This window comes from Delphinapterus leucas, chromosome 9, assembly GCF_059928025.1.
Source record: "Delphinapterus leucas isolate spDelLeu-1000000601 "Yukka" chromosome 9, BTC_Dleu_Yukka2, whole genome shotgun sequence".
Lineage (NCBI taxonomy): Eukaryota > Metazoa > Chordata > Mammalia > Artiodactyla > Monodontidae > Delphinapterus > Delphinapterus leucas.
This window is the reverse complement of record NC_143137.1, coordinates 86489266-86512402: the sequence shown is the minus strand read 5'-3', so window position 1 is coordinate 86512402 and position 23137 is coordinate 86489266. Positions and strand designations below refer to the sequence as shown.

The following is a 23137-nucleotide window of genomic DNA, read 5'->3' as shown; positions in this document are numbered from 1 at the left end:
CTAGCAGGGGGTCAATTTCAATTCATAATATGTGTTATAATAGTAATAACCATATATGCATGCTTTATATATATACATGACACATATGTGTGTGTGTGTATATATATATATATATATATGCCTTATATATACCTCTACCAGTCACATTATTCTTATTATTATTACTACTTTTATTTTTCCCAAGCAAAAGACTTCAGAGAATGGCATTGAGCACATAGTATGCTTCTTTTTTTTTTTTTTTTAACATCTTTATTGGGGTATAGTTGCTTTACAATGGTGTGTGTGTTTCTGCTTTATAACAAAGTGAATCAGTTATACATATACATATGTTCCCATATCTCTTCCCTCTTGCGTCTCCCTCCCTCCCACCCTCCCTATCCCACCCCTCCTGGCGGTCACAAAGCACCGAGCTGATCTCCCTGTGCTATGCGGCTGCTTCCCACTAGCTATCTACCTTACATTTGGTAGTGTATATATGTCCATGCCTCTCTCTTGCTTTGTCACAGCTCACCCTTCCCCCTCCCCATATCCTCAAGTCCGTTCTCTAGTAGGTCTGTGTCTTTATTCCTGTCTTACTCCTAGGTTCTTCATGACATTTTTTTTTCTTAGATTCCATATATATGTGTTAGCATATGGTGTTTGTCTTTCTCTTTCTGAGAGCACATAGTATGCTTCTCAATCCAGTTTTGAACTGCTGAGCCCTTTCTTCAAACAACATTAAATACTTAGAACAAGTATTAGAACCAGATGCTCTGGTTGAATTAATGGTGCCTGAAGCATTCCCTGCTGTCCATCCCTCTGACTCCCATGGAGACCCCTGGGTACCACTATGGAGCACATTTTGAAAACTGCTGATGTGGTGGGAAGAATCCAAGGCTTGGCATCAAGACCTGGAATCAGGTTCCATCTGCCATTAACAGGCTGTGTGACCTTCAGCAGGTTCCCTGGTCCTCTGTTTCCTGATCCATACACTGTAAAGAGTTAGACTAGTTCAACGGTTTTCAAACTCTTCCACTTCAAACTCCCAAGTGTTCCAGAGAAGTGCACCAGGACCTTTTGGGGAGTGGGTGGTAGGGAGCATGCTGGGTGAGGAGAGGGAATCCAGCAACTTCCAACAGGGCTCCCCTGTTCATATATCGGAGTTCTGTAATATTTGTTTGAAGAATGAGTACCACTGCTAAAGAAATTTTGACTAGATGATAAAAGTTTCTTCAGTTTCAGTTCTCTAGTTCTCAGAAATTCACTCATTGAACCACAGTAGAAGAAGTAAAAGCATGAATGAAATTCTAAATCTGAAGAAACTGAGTAATAGGGGAAGCAGTATGGACGATTCACAAGGTGCTATGCAGTGACCTGTATATATCAGTATCTCTGATAGCCAGGGAAAAAGCAAAACCTCTGTGACATGAATTTTATTTGGATACTTTGGTTTTTTTGTGTTCATGGGAGCATACACTGGCACAATGATAATAAGTTTGTGGACCACCGAGAAATATTACTGTAGGAATAGTATATACTTAAAATCTGAAGACAACTAAAATGAACAATTATTTAAACATTGTATGTTGCAGGGCTTTTCTTGGCGGTTAGTGATTTCAGAAAATATATCCCTTGCAAAGTAAATGTCAAATTAAAATTATACATCTATGGTTGCCGTGTTTCTATCAGAAGTATATGTGAGCTCAGAAGCTCTTGACTTAGGCTTCCCTGGTGGTGCAGTGGTTGAGAGTCCGCCTGCCGATGCAGGGGACGCGGGTTCGTGTTCCGGTCCAGGAAGATCCCACATGCCGCGGAGCGGCTGGGCCCGTGCATGAGCCATGGCCGCTGAGCCTGGGCCTGTGAGCACAGGCCGCTGAGCCTGTGCTCCGCAACGGGAGACGCCACAACAGTGAGAGGCCCGCGTACCGTAAAAAAAAAAAGAAAGAAAAAGCTCTTGACTTGATTGAGATTTGAATAATGAAACATATTTAGGTAAATCAAGTTTCCATGTTCTCTTTGGAAATAAATCTTGTAACTGATGAGTCTGTGGGTCATGTTTATGGCTTAGATTGGCCCTAAATTTAGTCCCTCTCATGTTCACCTTGCTAAAAGCAATGGAAAACCTATAAACATATGTGAATATATAGGGAGAGTGGTAGCATCTGTTTATCTGTAATTTCAATAATGATTAATATGCAACAACAAGGGCTGATTACCCTTATAAACTTCACATATAGTGTGAGTTGACGGCTGCCCAGTGATTTTTCTCTTCAATTATATTTCCCTCCCACCATTCAAAACTCTTACTACTGTGTCATTGTGTGTGTGTGTGTGTGTGTGTGTGTTAAAGTATAATATTTTCAGTTTCACAGCTGAAATATGTTAGCTTGGAGCAATGTCACCCATTAACACTTCATCATGGCTTAGTCTATCAGACTACTTCCAGAGACTCAAGTCCTGGGAGACTGACACTTGTAACAATTCAGTGGGGGATAGAAATCAGAAAGGTATGCAGCATGGAGGAGGAGTGTGCATCCACCTGGAGACCAGAGTGGGGATGTGGGCAACCATGAGGTCCTGCTGGGCTGGACAAAGGGCAAGATGTTGACTGAGGGGTGCACATATGGAGGGGAATTGCAGAGGCCAAAAGTTGCCTTTTGTGACCTAGCCCAGTGCTTTGTACATAATCCATCTTCAGCAAGTGATGGCTGAATCAAATTATTTTTGTCCTAGGCTGGTTTTGGCTAGAACTAAACTTGAGATTTAATGTTAATATATTTTAGTTATTAAAAAGATTTTGTATGGCTTATTTTCTGAAATCAAATTTTTTAAAGAGGCATGATTTCCTGTTTTAAATTCATTTAAATAATACCTTTTGTGCCGGAAAAGAATCTTTTTTAAGGAAAAACACTTCAAATATAAAGCATAAATAATTCTTCCTTTAATAAGACAGTTCCTATTATAACCATTGAATAACGCATCTGCTGCAAGGATGTTATTTTTTTCACCAGTCCATGTGCACAGCTCTGATTAGAGGAAGTAAAAGATGCACATCTCCTTCAGGTGGTGAATTAGACCCAGTGGGGAAAGGGTATATTTTATTATGACAGACTTTGTAATTATGAAAGCTCCAAATAGGCCTCTTTAAAAAAAAAAAACTTTAAAAATATAATTCTCCGTCTCAAATCTGTTATGGTGTTATGGTGACTGTTGATTTCAGAAAAATATACATTAAGAGCATCTTCCTCCAGTGTTAATATCATTATTGTACCACAAAACATTTTATATCAAGGTCTCCTGAAGAATAAATTTTAATAAACATCCTTTCCATACTTTTTCTTCTACCCGAGATTTGCTCACATCTGCAGTTTTCAGAATAAGCCCACAAATGTTACAGTATCTTTACAAAATAAAACCAATCAGAAGATAATTCTCAACCCAGGTGACTTGGTTTAAGCCTTGACTCTATTGTTCATTTTTATCTCTGTTCAGAGGCACTTTTTAAAAAAAAAAAAATCATATCCACTTAACATTTAAAAATGAGGTTTTAGGGCTTCCCTGGTGGCGCAGTGGTTGAGAGTCCGCCTGCCGATGCAGGGGACACGGGTTTGTGCCCCAGTCCGGGAAGATCCCACATGCCGCGGAGCGGCTGGGCCCGTGAGCCATGGCCGCTGAGCCTGCGCGTCCGGAGCCTGTGCTCCCCAACGGGAGAGGCCACAAACAGTGAGAGGCCCGCGTACCGCAAAAAAAAAAAAAAAAAAAAGAGGTTTTAAAAAAGTTTTAAAAATACATTGTTATCACCAAACATATTACAAGATTTGTATTAACCTTTTTCTGTTCATTTTCAGGGCTACAGCAACACACAAAGGCCAGATTATCTTCAAAGATGCTTTAGCCCAGCAATTGTGTGAACAAGGAGGTAAGAATCATCTTTGACTTCTTCGTATTGGTTGTGTCAAAATTATTCATGGTAGGTCCTATGTACTGAGTAAGCATTTCATGACTATTACTTGATCATGACACTTTAAAAATGGAATTATTGACCCCTTAATATCTCTAATAATTATTTAGTTACTACTTATTGATAAAGATCTGTAGAGTTCTGAAGATACTAAGTGTGAGTGAAATAAGCCAGAGAAAATTTATATTCTTTTCATAGTTTGTTTTTCTAATGATTTATATTTAGTTGTCCTGGAAATATAAATCTTACTAATTTTAGAATTTTACAGAAACACATCTGCGTAATTTACCACTTAAATTTCTTGTTAACTTTGTCGAAAATATTTGTTTATAGCTTTTAATATTTGAGTGTGTTATAGGTGATCATGTGTGTAGTATCTATATGCTTGTTTCAACTGTGTGCGCTATTAATTTCAGATGCAACATCATTTTAGATGTGTTAAGTGTACATTAAGTAGTCACATTAAGCTTTGTGACTGCCTCATACACATCCAGACTCTCACCCATGCCAAAGTCTCATAGATGCACATATGGGAATGTATGCACAGGCACACAATGAAAAAAATGTCATCCCATTTTCACCATTATCATAGGCATATTATCAATTTTTGTTTACAGAGTTCTATTTTGGAGGAAACTTGTTAACTTAAGAATTACATTATTGAATGTAAAGGAAATTTCTACTAATTATCTCTCTGCTAAGGAGACTCTAATGGGTTTAAGACAGAAATTAGGAAAATTATGTGGGTTTTTGAAAGGCTTCAGAAAGTACCATTTATTATTTATAGTCATATATATCATCAATATGGCTTTATCTAAGTAATGAGACACTTGATGACTATTACTGGCAAACTTCTGATTGTTTACCTAATAACTCTTGAATCAGAAAACCCCATTCTAATTCTAGTTTCACATATATTATCAGTGTTCTTAGTTTATTTGAACAGATTTGTATTCTGTGACTTTTGAGAATGCAAAAGTGTGATAGCCTTTGTGTAGGCTCAAGAAATCTACCACAATGTAAATCTTTTTCCAGACTATAAAAATATTCACGTTACTGAAGATATAGAACACCATATAGCAGTGAACATTAATATCCTGAAAACTGCATAGTGTCAGGAAAAGACATGTCTAATTTTACTGACATTTATCATTGCCTAAAAGCTGATTTCTTTTAAGCCTTGAATTTTTGAGTCTCTTCTGTTGTAAATGAATTGTTGGGATTGGGTTCATTTGAAATGAAAAGAAAAAACCAAGAAAAATCAGTGGGAAAAGATTCTCAACCAGTGAGGGAAAAAAGTGCCTTACATAATAGTAATGTTACACATGACCATGATTTACATGATGGTAGACTGGGATGTTATTAAAAATTCTATTCAGCCCAGGACCAGAGGAAAACATTGAGCTTTTTCAACAGCACCTAATCAATTGAAATCATATCAATCCATCCAAGATAGGGTGGAAAGGATGCTAACAAGATTGATTGCTTCCTGCTGTCGGGAATAATAAGGGAAATAATTGGTGCTATAAAACATATATTTATTTTGGCCCTCTCCACTTTTAATTAAAACATCAATTATCTCCTCAAATAAAATAACATAAATTTAACATGTAATAATATCCTATGCATTGGATGAGGAATATCTAATATAAGTATTAAAGAGAGTAAAATGACAGTCTCTATATATCTACCACAGGACAATGCCTTTCAGTCACAACGTACTTGGTAGGTTTGTTGATTTTAATTAAATTAAGGAATTTAAACAAAAATTTTGCTTGTGGAGCTTGAGGATAGCTATTATTACAAGATTGCTGGCTAAACATATTATCTATTTTTTTTTATTGAAGTATAGTTGATTTACTATGTTGTGTTAATTTCTGCTGTACAGCAAAGTGATTCAGTTATACATATATATACATACTTTTTCATATTCTTTTCCATTATGGTTTATCCCAGGATATTGAATACAGTTCCCTGTGCTATACAATAGGACTTTGTTGTTTATGCATCCTATATATAATAGTTTGCACCTAAGCATATTAAAAAAGTGAAAGAATCAGAAAACATACTAATGATGTCTTAGATGGCATGTAATCTTGATCCCCTTCCTTAAAAGGCATTCAGTGAAGGATTTTATTCTGCAAACATGTATCCAGCACCTGCAAGCCCCTGTCCTAGTGCACAGTGCTAAATATGGATATAAAGGTAAAAACAGCCATTTCCTGTTCTTGAAGGCTGGGATCACAGAGGTAGCTAGATTCGCCTGGGGTGGTTAGGAAAGACATCCTGAGGATCAAGTCCTGAAGGGTCAGCCGCAGTTTAAGAAAAAATAGGAGAGAAGGTTCCATCTCTCTTATCCTTCCCATTGCTACTGACCCACCTTAGATGAGGACCCATCCTCTCCTTGGGAATTGCTTACTAGCCTCTTCCCTAGTTTCCCTGCTCCCACTTTCTCTGTGCTCTATACAGAGCTACTAACGTGGAAATAGGATTCTATCATTTCCCTGCTTCAAACCCTTCAATATCTCAATTAGAGGCAACAGTTTATCTTCAGAGTAGAATCCCTACTGCTATACAAGGAAAATCCTTTACAATCTGGCCTCAGTTTTCCTCCCCTGCCCCATTTCTTGTCATCCTTTCTTTTCTCCTTAAAATTCCTGGCATGCATGTCACTTGATCACCAGTGTTATTGGTACTCTATACCCTCCCTGTCTTCTTTGCCTGGTCGACCCTTTTTCATCTTCTTGTCTTCTTCGTCTAGCTCAGGCTTTCAGACCCTGCTTTGGTATTACCTCCTCCTGAAAAAAAAGTCTCTGATCCCCCTTACAGTCCTCCTCTATCTGGTCTTGGCGACTCTCGTGCATGGTGACATAACCTGAAGGTGCAGGAATAATGCAAATGGAAACACTGTTAGCACTACTATGTGCCAGACTGCACCCTCAGCACTCCACAAACATGGACTCGTTTAAGCTTTACTGCAGCCCCCTGAACTATTATTATCTGCACTTGACAGATGAGGAAACAAAGGCACAGTGAGAATAACTTAAAGTCACACAGCTAGAAATTGACCAAGCTGGGATTGGATCCCAGGCAGTTTGGCCAGTAGCCCACGGTATTAGCATTCATATTACATTGCCTTTCAAAGAAATCTCTTCCTTAAGCATGCATTCGTTCATTTGATAACTATTCATTGTGTGTTGTAATAAGAGCATTAACGCACATGCCTTGTCTGCTGTTCACTGTAAGCTCCTTGAGGGTAGGGACTGTGCTCTTTATTGCTGAATCTCTAAAGCTTTCCACGATGTGCAGTGCATAGTGTGCACCCAATAAATGTTATTGAATGAATGAATAGTTGGAGTACAGTGGTTGGATTTCAACGTGTTGGCCTGAGGAAGCTGCTTTCCATCCCACAGGGCTCTCCAGCAGCCTGCTGAGTAGAGAGGCAGTTTGGAGACACATCAGGATATAGATGCTGAGGAGGCAATGTACTCATCCAGGGAGTTCCCTGGAGAAGGGAGGAAGGGGCCCAGTGTGGAATGCTAGCCATTGCAGGGACGGAAGAGGGAACTCTGGGAGAAGGGGCAAGCTTCAGAAATAGGGGTACTAAGGAAGAATTTTCAACATGGGAGAGGCGTTCAAAAGGGACAGAGGCTTCCAAAAGAATGGTGAGGAGAACAAGAAAAATGCTATAGGATTTTTCAATTAACAGGTCATTGGCAATTTATAAGTGAGGATGGTTTCAGGAGAGGCCAGACTACATGAGCATCTAAGCATATTAAAGCCTTACAGGTTGGAAAGCTCTTGCCCAGGGTTTGGAGTCAGACAGTCAAGGGAAGACAAATTGTTGTGAGTTGAGAAGTATTTAAAGTTGAGGCTTTGAAAAAATCTAAGATTAAAAGGAAGGAGAGAAAGTGCAGCCCAAGTGGAAAGCAGGTTCAAGGGAAAGATGGGTTCATTCTCTCTCTCTCTCTCTCTCTCTCTCTCTCTCACACACACACACACACACACACACACACACACACAAAGTATTTATAGACTTTCACTGCCTTGTAGACAAAGACCATCAGGCGCACACCTAGAGTTGAACAGATGGGGTTTAGTGCTCATTCCAGAATGGGAAAAGGTACATCATTGGGAACTATGGTGTGGGTCAGTAAGTGGAAATTATAAAAGGAATCATTATGATATTTGGGCCTATATTTTGTAATTTGGGCTCAGGTTTAAGGAGGTGGGGCTTTGCTCTGGATTGGATGCTATTAGCAAGTGTGGATATTCTATGGTTGGGGATCTCAATAAATCTTACCCATAGGGAGGGCAGAGCAGAGCCAGGCTAAGGCTGTAATTGATAAAGAAGCAGCAGTTACTCCTATCAGCCAGGAGAGAGGGATGCATGGTATATTGTGAGTTGGACAATGTTCTGGTTGTGCTTGCATTCAGATGTGATTATAAAGTGGTCCTTTGTCTGTCTTGACCCATCATGATAACAGAGTGGCTTTGTCTGAAGCTGATGTTCTGTGAAATTGTTTCTGTTCACTGGAAGAGCACCAAGGCCCAGCTGTGAGTGCCAGGCCAGCTCCTGGATGTCAGGAGCTGCTTTTCCTTTCTTGAGGCCTGAGGGGAGAATGATGCTAAGAGGCAGTCATTTCCTTTTGGATTTAGCCTTTACGAGGACTTTTGAATCATAGAGAATTAGGTCTGGATCCAGGCTTTGTGTGACCATACTCTCCAGAATCCCTAGCACAAAGTACAAGCTCAGTAAATGATAAAGGGAAGGCATCTTGCTGGAGCAAAATTTTATTCAAGGTCAGCCAGGAGGAAATAAAAAGACTAAGTAGATCAGTGTGGTGAGATTATGGACATTTAATTTTTTTCTTTGAACTTATCTGTATTTTCTAATAGTTTTTTACAGTGAGCTTATATTATTTGGGTTATAATATATGTTTCCCCAAAACACAACAAATATAAGGTTATACTTATGAAGAAGGAGGGACAACTCTGCTGAAGCAGGTAGAATAAATCACTTCTAAGAACTGAAGGAAAATTCTGAATTACAACTCCCATGTCTCCTCCTGTGTGAGGTCTTGCCTGTCTCCCTTAGCGTGATTGGTCTATGTTGTTATAATTATTTGTTTAAATACTCATGCCCACCCCATCACCCCGACTTGAAGCTTCTTGAGCCCAGCAACCATGACTTAATTTTTTGTTTTTCTTAACATCTAACAATGCTTGGCATAAAACAGACACTCTAAATGTTTGCTGAATATCACCTTAAACATTATACATCTGAAAAATCTCTGTCTTTCTTGAAAAAATCTTCTTTAACCCTGAACTTTTGCTGGGGAACACCATGAGGCAGTGTGGCTGTCACCAAAGCAGTATTCTCTACACTGACCTCAGGTTGAAAAATGATGAATCATTGCGTTAAGAAATCTGAAAACTATTCACAGATTTCCATCTAAACACTAATGAGTCCCCTGAATGCTCTTGGGACATAAATCAGGTTTGGGGATTTTATGTCTTCACCTTGAATCCTGAGCTCCTAAGTAATTATAAACACATATCCAGCTGAATTCTGCTGACAAGGTAGTACAGACGAGGAAACAGAGTTTTCTCATGTGCAGTCTGGTGTGGGGCAGGCGGGTGCCAGGTTGTATACTCCCAATTGTTTTGAAAGCGGAAGATGCTTAGGTTCATTCACCAGCAGTAGAGAATAAAGAAGTGAATTCATTTAACATTCAGTACTCAACAAAGGATTTTTGAATGCCTGCCATGGGCCAGGCTAAGCTAGATCTTGGGATATGGTAGTGAACAGAGCAAAGATCCCTGCTTTACTAGAGCCTACATTGTAGTGGAGAAGATAGACAATTAATATGAGATATAATAAATGAGTAAATGTGATACCATGTTAGAAGGTGGCAAGTGCTGTAGGGAAAAAAAAGACCTCAGAATAGGGCAGGGTAAAATTACACAGTTGGGTAGAAGGGGGAAAGGCAGTTTGCAATTTTAAATAGGGTGGCAGGTAAGTCAGGCAGGCCTCAGTGGGAAGTAACATAGCAAAGACCAAGAAGGTATCTGTGGGATTGCCCAAAATGTCATTAGGTGATTTTAAAGACAGATGTGGTAGTGGTTTTTTTTGTTTTTGTTTTTTTTAACATCTTTATTGGAGTATAATTGCTTTACAATGGTGTGTTAGTTTCTGCTTTATAACAAAGTGAATCAGTTATACATATACATATGTCCCCATATCTCTTCCCTCTTGCATCTCCCTCCCACCTTCCCTATCCCACCCCTCCAGGCGGTCACAAAGCACCGAGCTGATCTCCCTGTGCTATGCGGCTGCTTCCCACTAGCTATCTATTTTACGTCTGCTAGTGTATATATGTCCATGCCACTCTCTCACTTTGTCCCAGCTTACCCTTCCCCCTCCCAGTATCCTCAAGTCCATTCTCTAGTAGGTCTGCATCTTTATTCCCATCTTGCCCCTAGGTTCTTCATGACCATTTTTTTTTGTGTGTGTGGTAGTGTTTTGTGAACTACTCTTAGAGGTGATCAAAGCAAAGGATTGAGGCAATTTCAGAATTGACTGAAAACCTGAAAGGAACTAGAAGAAGTCAGTCTTTTGCAAGAAGTATTATTGTCAAACAGTCTAGAAAGAGCTGCAGACCTAATCCATATTCCTCAGAATCATGTAAACAGAGTTTCTGCTGAAAATGTTAATGTATGTGGTATGTATAGACAGAGGATGAGGAATAATATTTGAATGTATGCTCTTGATCCTAGCTCTGTAGCTTCCTTACGTGTAGATTAGCAACAAAGCCAGGAAGGTTAACTTGACAAAACTGTACACCACTTACGAGTGGCAGGATTAGAATCCAAATCTCTGGCTGGACTCACAGCCCAAGGTGGGTTCCATTTTACCAAATAGATTCTTAAATTTTAAAAATCCAACATTAAAAAGCCTTAGGAATTACAACGTCAATAAACAAGATCACCACTGCTGCCTTAATTCCCTGAACACCCAGGAGAGAACACACACTTTTGAGCCCTTGTAAGACAAAGGTGGCAAGTGTCAAGCAGATGTGAGTGTATCGAGCGTGGCCACTGCTGGTGCCGCAGTGTGCACAGATCACGGTGGAGGCACGGGCAGGAGTGGGCGTATACTCATTGGCCTGTGAACTGCTTGGCATAACCTCTTCAAACACACACATCTAGTAGGTCTGCGTCTTTATTCCTGTCCTGCCCCTAGGTTCTTCAGAACCAGTTTTTTTTTTTTTTTAGATTCCATATATATGTGTTAGCATATGGTATTTGTTTTTCTCTTTCTGACTTACTTTACTCTGTATGACAGTCTCTAGGTCCATCCACCTCACTACAAATAACTCAGTTTCGTTTCTTTTTATGGCTGAGTAATATTCCATTATATATATGTGCCACATCTTCTTTATCCATTCATCTGTCTGGACACTTAGGTTGCTTCCATGTCCTGGCTATTGTAAATAGAGCTGCAGTGAACATTGTGGTACATGACTCTTTCTGAATTATGGTTTTCTCAGGGTATATGCCCAGTAGTGGGATTGCTGGGCCATATGGTAGTTCTATTTTTAGTTTTTTAAGGAACCTCCATACTGTTCTCCATAGTGGCTGTATCAATTTACATTCCCACCAACAGTGCAAGAGGATTCCCTTTTCACCACACCCTCTCCAGCATTTACTGTTTGTAGATTTTTTTTGCTGTACGTGGGCCTCTCACTGCTGTGCCTCTCCCGTTGCGGAGCACAGGCTCCAGACGCGCAGGCCCAGCGGCCATGGCTCATGGGCCCAGCCGCTCCACAGCACGTGGGATCCTCCCGGACCGGGGCACGAACTCGCGTCCCCTGCATCGGCAGGCGAACTCTCAACCACTGTGCCACCAGGGAAGCCCTGTTTGTAGATTTTTTTGATAATGGTCATTCTGACTGGTGTGAGGTGATACCTCACTGTAGTTTTGATTTGCATTTCTCTAATGATTAATGATGTTGAGCATCCTTTCATGTGTTTGTTGGCAATCTGTATATCTTCTTTGGAGAAATGTCTGTTTAGGTCTTCTGGCCATTTTTGGATTGGGTTGTTTGTTTTTTTTGATATTGAGCTGAATGAGCTGCTTGTAAAGTTTGGAGATTAATCCTTTTTCAGTTTCTTCATTTGCAAATATTTTCTCCCATTCTGAGGGTTGTCTTTTCATCTTGTTTATGGTTCCCTGTGCTGTGCAAAAGCTTTTAAGTTTCATTAGGTCCCATTTGTTTATTTTTGTTTTTATTTCTATTTCTCTAGGAGGTGGGTCAAAAAGGATCTTGCTGTGATTTATGTCCTAGAGTGTTCTGCCTTTGTTTTCCACTAAGAATTTTATATTATCTGGCCTTACCTTTAGGTCTTTAATCCATTTGGAGTTTATTTTTGTGTATGGTGTTAGGGAGTGTTCTAATTTCATTCTTTTACATTCTTAGCTGTCCAGTAAGAATGCCTTTTAATGTGATGAGATGGATATGTTAATTAGCTTGATAGTGGTAATTATTTCACAATGTATATGTATACACATCAAAGCATCCAGTTGAATACCTTAAATATATACAAATTTATTTTTCAGTTATATCTCAGTAAATCTGGTGAAAAATAAAGAATACCTTTTATACCCAAATATTGTATAAATTGTAGGTCACATCTACCAGAAACTTCCCTTGGCTATCCTTGAATGCTTAGTAACTTGTGTTACTAAATGTCTTTCCAGTATCCTGAAATGTAAATTTTTTATTAATTCAGACTAAAGAAGTCAAAATTGACTAAGCGTCAGAATTGGGTTTTACCATATCCACTTTAACTGATGAAGTGAAAAATAATGAATGATGTGTTTCACTTGAATGTTCCCATTCATAAAACCTTTGCTAGCTAAAGACATCTGTTTTGGGACTTCCCTGGTGACACGGTGGTTAAGAATCCGCCTGCCAATGCAGGGGACATGGGTTTGATCCCTGGTCCGAGAAGATTCCACATGCCGTGGAGCAGCTAAGCCCGTGTGCCACAACTACTGAACCTGCACCCTAGAGCCCGTGAGCCACAACTGCTGAGCCCACGTGCCACAGCTACTGAAGCCTGCACGCCTAGAGTCCGTGCTCCACAACAAGAGAAGCCACCGCAATGAGAAGCCCGTGTACCACAACGAAGAGTAGCCCCGGCTCACCACAACTGGAGAAAGCCCACGCACAGCAGCGGAGACCCAATGCAGCCAAAAAAAAAAAAAAAAAAGACATCTGTTTCCCTGTGGCTATTTTGTCAGTGTAGCAGTTGCAACTGCTGTTCCTGACATCCTATGTTTTGTAATTTACAAACAGAGAGCTGAATTAGGATGCTCTGGTAAAATCATCCAGGAATCCCTAGTCTTGCTTCAGGGTCTCACAAACTACCCAACAGGGGAAGGAACTGAAGCCCTCCTGGGGCAGTGGCGGGCAAAAAGTGTCCCTAAGTGATCTTGACAACAGACAAGATTAAGGGGAAGAGCTGACTCATAGGGCCACAGTAAAATTCCTTGCTAATGGCTCTAGGTGGGTCTGACTGCTTTTTTAATTTCCTAAAGAATAGTATTTTGGGCTGGTGCTGTTTACTCTAAGATGTTTGAACACAGATTTAAACAGGCTTCTTTTCAGCTCTCAGGGCTCTATACATTCCCCCTTGACAGCTTTATCTAGTCCAGAGTCAAAACACCAAGATTTATGCCTGACAAGAATTTGACATTGACTTCTTTTGGATGCCCATAGAAGTACACTTTCTACTCAAGCTGGTGTGTAATCTGCTGGATTACCCCCCATTCTGGAGGAAAAGCCTAGGTTTGCATCTGTATAATTACTTGGGGGAGAGCAAAGCTGTTGTAAACACACGTAAATTACAACTTTACTTTGGCTCTTGTGAAGTATTATTTCATGCAACCAATTAATCCAACCGTAGTTTTACATTGAAAGTTCAGTTGTTTAATGTAATAATTAATACAGATTTTCATAATCATGTTTGTAAGAGTTGGAATTCATTACTATTAACACATATTATGCTGTGTCCCCTATGGGTATATGTGGAACATTATACCAGATGCATGGGAATGTGTGGCAATATAAGGCAGTTTCACATCCTGTTCATAAATAGTTCATATATTGGTCCAAACCTAAAAGAGAAAGTCCAAAATACATTTACAGGAAAAACATAAACTCAGTGGAATGGCATTCCCCCCATCTCCTCTGAGGTCTTGGTCAACAGTTTCGCCCTCTCTTTCCCATATCGTCAGCTTCTTCTTCTTCACCATCCCCTCCTCCTCAGGGTTTAAACATGCCAAAGCCACTGCAACTTTGAGCAGGAACGCTGTCTTTGACTGTGAGTACTCCTCTGGCCATCATTCTCCCTCACACTCCAGCTTCTTGAGAGAGTCATGTGTGTTCTCAGGCTTCACTCCTAACCCCGCCATCTGACCTCTACTGCCAGTAATCTATGGAAACAGTCATCCTCCAGGTCATCAGTAACCCAGTAGGTGCCAACCAATCCAAAGGACTCTGGTCCTCACCCTACCTGACATCCCTACTCCTTCTCAGTTTCCTTAATGAGTTCCTGAGCTTCGTATGGATACAATCTGGGATTGGCAGTGATTCTGTCCTGCAGCTTCTTTTTGACTTTTTATATTGTCCCTGGTGATCTCACTCACACCTGTGATTTTCATCTCCTGAACTCTGTCCATTTGCTTCATGCTTACTGAGTCAGTAATGCAAAGTGGTTGAGAGAGTAGAGTTTGGAGCTATATGCCCCTGGGTTCCAATTTCTTTTATTTTTTAAATTAATTTATTTATTTTTGGCTGCATTGGGCCTTAGTTGCTGCACGCGGGCTTTCTTTAGTTGAGGTGCGCAGGCTTCTTATTGCGGTGTCTTGTCTTTGTTGCAGAGCATGGGCTCCAGGCACACAGGCTTCAGTAGTTGTGGCTCGCAGGCTCTAGAGCACAGGCTCAGTAGTTGTGGCGCACAGGCCCAGTTGCTCCGCGGCATGTGGGATCTTCCCGGACCAGGGCTCAAGCCCATGTCCCCTGCCTTGGCAGGTGGATTCTTAACCACTGCGCCACCAGGGAATTCTCCAATTTCTAATTTGATACTTTCTAGCTATGTAATCTTTCAAAGCCTCAATTACCTAACTGTAAAATAGGGAAAATAATAGTACCTACTTTTCTGCTCATCCCATACCATTCCCAAGAGCCTGGCACAATATTCTATGCCCAGAAGAAACCTAGTGAACTTGTGAGGATTAAGTGCAATAATGATGTGCATAGCACTGTGGCTAGCACATAAATATTCTATAAATGTTAGCTATCATTATTATTACTGGGCACTGACATTTGGATTCCTTAGATTCCTTGAACTCAATATATTCTAAAATGAACTTGACATTTCCCCAAAACTGGTCCCCTTCATTGCAGTTATAGTCAGTGACATATTCGACCCAGTCAGTAAACAGAGATCTAGGTAATATTTCTTTCCTCATTCCTTTCTTTCTTCCCTGTCTACTCAGTATCTCTAAGACCAGTTTATTTTATCTTCTCAATATCTCCTAAACAAATGCTTTTATTTCTGCATCTACAGCCATATCTTTGGTTCAAGCTTTCCACACATCTATCAAAATGTTCTTCAACACAAACCTCATTTTTTTCCTCCCAGCCTCAAACCCTATAACTGCCTCCATTTGCCCAGTTTAACCTGCTTTCAAGGCCCTCCATGATCTGACCCTGCCTCTCTCTCCAACCTCATCGCATGTAGGCTCTCTCCATATTCCCCACCCTCACCTAATACCAAACTCTCTAATTCAGCCGTAAAGAGCACTGACTTCATCAAACATGCTGTCCTGTCCCCTGTCTCTGTAGCTTATATATATGCCAGTTTCTTTCCCTGGAATACACGCCACATTACCTCCTTCTCCATATTACTGATGAAGTTACACTCATCCTTAAAGATCCAGTTCAAATCTCTCCTCCTCCATCATATGTATTTTTAACCCTAATCCACCTTATACTTACAAATTGAAGTTAGTTTATCTTATTGCATTGTCATGTGTTAACTTCTACATGTATTTCCTCCTGCCCTTTGAAACCCTTGATCAAGCAGATATTGGATCACTTTTACATTCCCAGAATCTGGCAGTGTCTGGCACTTAGTAGGTACTCAACTATTAGTTGAAGGAATGGATGAACCATATAGAGCAGGCATACCTATCACAAATTGTCTAATTACTATTAGGTTGGCCAAAAGCTTCGTTCTTTTTTTTCTGTAAGATGGCTCTGGCAGCACTTAGTTGTCTTTAACTTCATTCGAAACAATTCTGTTAGATTGTATGTGACAGCTGTCATATCAGCATGCATTTTAAAAAAGACATCAAAATTGATGAATTTTTGTGTAGCCATTTTAATATTGAAGATGGAAGAAAACAACATTTTCAGCATATGATGCTTTATTATTTCAAGAAAGGTAAAAATGCAACTGAAACGCAAAAAAGGATTTGTGCAGTGTATGGAGAAGGTGCTGTGACTGATTGAACGTGTCAAAAGTGGTTTGCGAAGTTTCGTGCTGTAAATTTCTTTGTGGACAATGCTCCATGGTCGGGTAGACAAGTTGAAGTTGAGAGTGATCAAACTAAGACATTAATTGAGAACAATCAACCTTATACCACGTGGGAGATAGCCTACATACTCAAAATATCCAAATCAAGCATTGAAAATCATTTGCACCAGCTTGGTTATGTTCATCACTTCGATGTTTGGGTTCCACATAAGTTAAGCGAAAAACACCTTCTTGACCATATTTCTGCCTGCGATTCTCTACTTACACGAACGAAAATGTTCCATTTTTAAAACAAATCGTGATGGGCGATGAAAAGTGGATACTGTACAATAATGTGGAACGGGAGAGATCGTGGGGCAAGTGAAGTGAATTGCAACCAGCCACACCAAAGGCTGGTCGTCATCCAAAGAAGGTGATGTGGTGTGTATGGTGGGATTGGAAGGGAGTCCTCTATTATGAGCTCCTTCTGGAAAACCAGACGATTAATTCCAACAAGTACTGCTCTCAATTAGACCAAATGAAAGCAACACTCGACAAAAAGCATCCAGAATTAGTCAACAGAAAAGGCATCATCTTCCATCAGGATAACACAAGACTGCATGTTTCTTTGATGACAAGGCAAAAACTGTTACAGCTTGGCTGGGAAGTTCTGACTCATCCCCTGTAGTCACTAGACATTGCACCTTCTGATTTCCATTTATTTCAGTCTTTACAAAATTCTTTTAATGGAAAAAAATTTCAATTCCCTGGAAGACTGTAAAAGGCACCTGGAACAGTTCTTTGCTCAAAAAGATAAAAAGTTTTGGGACGATGGAATTATGAAGTTGCCTGAAAAATGACAGAAGGTAGTGGAACAAAATGGTGAATACGTTGTTCAATAAAGTTCTTGGGGAAAATGAAAAATGTGTCTTTTATTTTTACTTAAAAACTGAAGGTACTTTTTGGCCAACCCAATATTGTTTCTTTAATTGCCAGCCAACCTTCACCTCCTATATCCGCATAACTGTTTTTACAATCATACTTAAACATTATGCGCTCCTTTTGCTTTGATGGACTTTATTAGGAATAGCCCTATAAAATTCAGTTGGATGGATGTTATTTTATTTTATTTTTTTTTGATGGATGTTATTTTAAATGATGTTCATTGCACTGCTCAGTGTCCCCTTTGTAAGCAACCGCAGGAGAAGCTTCTCTTAAGTCTCTGCATCTGAAATAGCCACGCTTCTCCTAAGCAATATTTGTGCTTTTCATGTTTTCAACTCTTCAGTTTCTGTAACTTTAGAGCTTCAGAGCCAAAGTTAAAATGTCAGAGCATGCATCTTGCATATTTATCTCCACTGGATATATTTTTCCAACCCTGATTTGTTATCCTGTTTTCCCACGTTATTGTCTTGCTCGATTGCCTTTCTTTGTTAGCTGCCTTACATCTATTTTAGAACAAGGCGAATTGTACAGTTTATCCTTAAGTATATAAAGGAAAGTGAAAAGGTAAAATGAAGACGATAACATATGTACAAGTAACTAAGAGGGGAGGGAACAGAGGAGAGCATTAGAACATTAGAATTTTCTAGCAGCAATGGTTTTAGCAATAATATCTTATTGATGTTATCAGTAACCAATCAACTAACATTTTTGGAGCAGCTGTGTGCCAAACATTGTGCTAGGCATGGGGGTGCAGAGATATACAAATTGAAATCTCTACTCACAGGAACTCACAGTCTTATCAGCTCTAAATTACACTCTGGCCTTGTAGGATTATGACAGATAGAGAGGATACCCTTCCCCAATAGGGACCCATTCCCCAGCCCACAAGAAATAACTCTTTTAGAATATAGATGAAGCTTCTTTGGCATGTGCCTCAAACTGCAGGTGGCTTAAATGGCTAGAAGTGTGTTTATTTCTCAGTCATAAACCAGTCTGGGGGTAGATGGTCCAGGGCTGGTGGAGTGGCTCTACTGTGTACAGAACATAGCTTCCATATCCAGGGGCCATGTCCTAGTAGCAGGAAGGGTAGAGGGCCAAGAATCATGCCCGTTCCTTTAAAGGGCATGACCCAGCTCTGAAAGTGACCCAGGTCACTTCTGCTCACCTCCCTGTGGGCAGAACTTGATTCCTTTGTCTCAGGAGCTGCAGGGGAAACTGAGAAATATACCTCTAACTGGGGGTCACAGTCCAGTGAGAAAAAAGAAGGGGAAATAGATATTGGTAGACCTCTAACAAATTTCTGCTAACATTAGTAACAAGGTTTCTTCTTGTTCCTGTTCTTCTTAGTAGTAGTATTAATATTGCTGTTGTTATTATTATTATTATTTGGTGATGATGATGATCCTAATGATTTTTCTTCCCACCTCTGAAAGCTATTTAAAGGCCATATATGCTCAGGCTACAGGTCAATTTATAGCTGCACTTCCTCTCCTCTGCCCCATCTATGAACTTCATCTCTTCAAGTTCATCTTGAATATATCATCTCCATCTCTTCACAAACAATTCAGATGATATATTGTTTTACATTCTGATCTTTCACTTAAGATTTCATTCATAACATAGGCAAAGTTTTGAAAAAATGTATGAATATCTCCCCTAGAAAAGGTGAAGGCACGAGCATGGCAAGACAATGAGTCACAAGTTTCAGTGTTTAAGATCTCATTATTGACAGCTCCTAGTAAAATAAGTCTTACCTGAAAGAGTGCTCTGTTCCCCCAGTTGTAGGTTATAAAGATATATTTTCATTTTGCACTTATTCCATATATTTTAGAATATGAGTGATGATAAGTTGTTATGAGACACAATTCAAATTGAGATGGGATATAGGAGAGGAAGGGAAGAGAAAAATGCTTTCTAATATTGCTGGTTCTGTGTATAATTTAGCTGTCTTTAAATATTAAGTAATCTTTTATACTGATCATAAGTATATTCCTGAACACAGGGTGAAGTATTCTCACTCTAAATTTATAACATTTTTGGAAGCTTAATTATCATACTTGAAGGTCAAATGGTACTTTATTGCAATAAAATACAAAGAGTAATAAATTATTCCTGGGGAGATGAAAGTCTAGGTTCATAGCTCATTAAATGGTAACTTCACAGACTGTGTCTAATTTGTCATATTTAGCTTTGGAAGTTTCATACATTTGAATTTCAAATTAGGTGAAGAGATACCTGAGGCAAAACTACCTAGGGCCTTTGAATTCTAAATGATTCAGGAGCTATAGCTCCCATAACATAATACCTATATTTGTAAGAAATGCCTATCATCCGCCATATAGTGTTTGCCTGACTCAAAGGCTTTTTTAAAAAAAATCAATAATATTAACACAAAGCTCATTAACCATTCCCTCAATTTGTTTCCAGACATTCCTTTCTTTTTCTGCCCAGCATATTGAAATCTCCATCCTTTGCAGTGAATAATTTATTGAACAAATTGGCCAAAATATGTTTTGGAGTCACATGATTACTCAAAAGTTTCCTCCAAAATAAGGCATTTGAAAGAAAAACACTTGTCAAAAGAACAGCCTTTGGAGGAGTTAAATGCGACCCCATTCTTTTGCTTATTTTAGGTTGCTGTGACCTCAGGAGATGCTGGTGACCTCAACCTTTGAAAGAGCATAAACACAGAAATGCTTTATAAGAAATGAAGCTTTTCTTTACTTTCAGCATGTAATTTGTCTCTTGGACAAATTGACTTGATGATAGGAAGCATTTCTGCTTCGATTTAATATTGAGAAACCATATAATGATCCATGTTTGTGATATTTTCTAAAAACATCCAGAGATTTAACCTGTTAGAATGTAATTAAGAAAAGGATGGCTGTGAGCTCTAAGGTCCAAATGAAATCAATTGCTTCCTGTTGAAGTTTACAGAAATTTTCTGATCTTCCATTGAATTTGACTATCTGCAAAGTTCAGCAAGTGCTCTGTTGCTAGTGTCATAAGGACAAATTATTAATTATAATCTGTGAGATTCTCCAAATAATTGGAGATAATAGAGAAAATATATTTAGTAAATGAAAGGCAGTATTGATGGAGTAACTCTATCTAGTGCCAAACAATAGATATTTAACATTAGTTGTGTTTAAAAGTTTGGAAAGGGATTGAATACTGGTTATTTTCATATTGTAGTGAAGGTCAGATTAATTTACAGTGAGTGGAAAGTAATGAGCTTTTAAAAATATATCTCACCCTCCAAAAAAGTAAGCATGTTCCTTAGTAACTTCAACTCTTGCCAACTCTAGAACCAGCACCAGCACAAAGGTGTGTTAACATATGTGGGCTGAGTGCTTTTTTACAGTTACTCAACAAAGTGTCAGTACATGCTTTTTGTACTTGTACTTTAAACAGATAAATAATAGTCTTGTTTAAAGAGATCAGGAAGCATATTTTTCTTTGAAAACTTTGCTACCGAATTTACTTTTTTTCAGGTTAGACCTCCTCAATCTCTATGATGTGAATTGACTGTCTTGTTTGTAAGTGGGGTCTCTTTACAGTTGTTTCACATAATAATCATTCACATTCACTATTCCTGGCATAATTATCTTTATCAAATTTGCATTAGTATGAGTTCTTATATTCATTCAAGGCAATTCCAGTCTTTTTCTTATAACTCATGGAGATTAATAAACCATTTCAAGAATAGCACAGCTAAGTAAAAGGGAAGCTCTCCAAGGAATATATTTTTCCAAAGAAATTTTACAGTATCTTCTGAAAATAATGATTCAGGTTTCTTTTATTTTCAATTGTATTAACTTATCAATTAAAAAGATCCATTCTTGTCTTCTTTACATAGCCCATGAAACGTTAGTGAAATTATATACCTAATATTCAGGTCATTTAATAATACCCTAGCATCTAGGAAAATGTTTGACTAAGCAAAGACCTAGAATATTCATTATTGATGTAAACCTTTGTATTTTACCAAAACAAATAACCTGGATAGGTCCTACTACAGAATTTGGAGGACAAATAACTTTTAAAAAATTAATTAATTAATTAAAAATTTTTTTGCCTGTGTTGGGTCTTCGTCACAGTGTGTGGGCTTTCTCTAGTTGCAGCGAGTGGGGGCTACTCTTTGTTGCGGAACACGGGCTCTAGGCACACGGGCTTCAATAGTTGCAGCATGTGGGCTCAGTAGTTGTGGCTCACAGGCTCTAGGGTGCACGGGCTTCAGTAGTTGTGGCGCGCAGGCTCAGTAGTTGTGGCACATGGGCTTAGTTGCTCCTCAGCATGTGTGATCTTCCCAGACCAGGGATCGAACCCGTGTCCCCTGCATTGGCAGGCGGATTCATAACCACTGCGCCACCAGGGAAGTCCCCAAATAACTTTTAAGTGGCTCCATCACAAACACTGAAAGGAATCTGGAAAAATAAATTGTTAGTGCACAGTTATGAGTGATTTTGACTCTTAAGAACATTTGTTACCTATCTAGTATGAAAGGACTGTATTATGCTTAAAACACTAAAAGTGGGCTTCCCTGGTGGCGCAGTGGTTGAGAGTCCGCCTGCCGATGCAGGGGACACGGGTTCATGCCCCAGTCCGGGAAGATCCCACATGCCGCAGAGCGGCTGGGCCCGTGAGCCACGGCCGCTGAGCCTGCGCATCTGGAGCCTGTGCTCCGCAACGGGAGAGGCCACAACAGTGAGAGGCCCGCATACCTCAAAAAAAAAAAAAAAAAACATTAAAAGTTTCCCCATTTTTTTTCTTGTTTACCTGCTTTCAGGAGATATTTGACTAATGATATTACATAGATCCTCATTTTTTAATACTTTCCTGGGAAAATTGCTCCCAATTTGTGTTGATAATTTTAAAGTTTTAAAGGTGTTTGGCTTTTTCAACTAAAACCAAGTCAGAGTATGCCATGCTTTCATTGCTAATGCTTTGCTGGAAACATGCTTTTAAAAAACATGGAGGCTTTAGTGAGATTGCCATCATGATTCTTACATTCTGTTGGCTTGCTTTTACTTTATTTTTTTAAGCAAAATATAATCTTCATTTTAACTTGCCTGTTTAGCATTTCATATTATATCTGTGGTTTTGACTAAGTTGATTCATTTTGATGACATTGGCATACTCCTTAAGTTATCAAGATACAACTTAAGTTCAATTTCCAATTTAGTCCAGTTACTTGAAGTTGTCAAGCTTTACAAAGGACATAGTTTTTACATTTTTGTGGATTTCAGTGACATTAACTTTGTAGGTAAAGATTACAAAGATGTGCTAATATTTTGAATGAGATCTAGTGTTCTTTGAAACATGAATCTATTTACTCTTTATGTTATGTCGTCTGTTAACATAGATGTTGTCATCTTGCCTAGGATTAGTAAAAATAAATAGATATTCAGAATTATGAGTTGGATTTATTTATCCATTGCCAATACTCATGGAGCTCCTTGGAGTGATCAATGAAATCCAACTGCAAGATATGGTATCCCATGATCATTGTACTTTAATTCTAAAACACCACTGAAAGTTTCGCCTCTAACTGTTGCATTGTTTATGAAAGTTTACAAGTTATTGGTAGAAACTTCATATTAATCTGAATTGCCCCAACATTTATGGGAAGGTAAATGATTTCATAACTAATCAATGGTT

At 39.1% G+C, this 23137-nt stretch overlaps 1 protein-coding gene across 2 annotated transcripts in view; it reads left to right on the top strand.

The window, feature by feature from the left end:
- RELN (reelin) overlaps positions 1-23137 on the top strand; it is a 527392-nt gene that overhangs the window by 222911 nt on the left and 281344 nt on the right. For both annotated transcript variants that reach the window (XM_022554391.3, XM_089917770.1), the window contains exon 4: positions 3828-3898. In XM_022554391.3, the coding sequence (XP_022410099.1) occupies positions 3828-3898 (71 nt within the window). The remainder of the gene's footprint in view (positions 1-3827; positions 3899-23137) is intronic.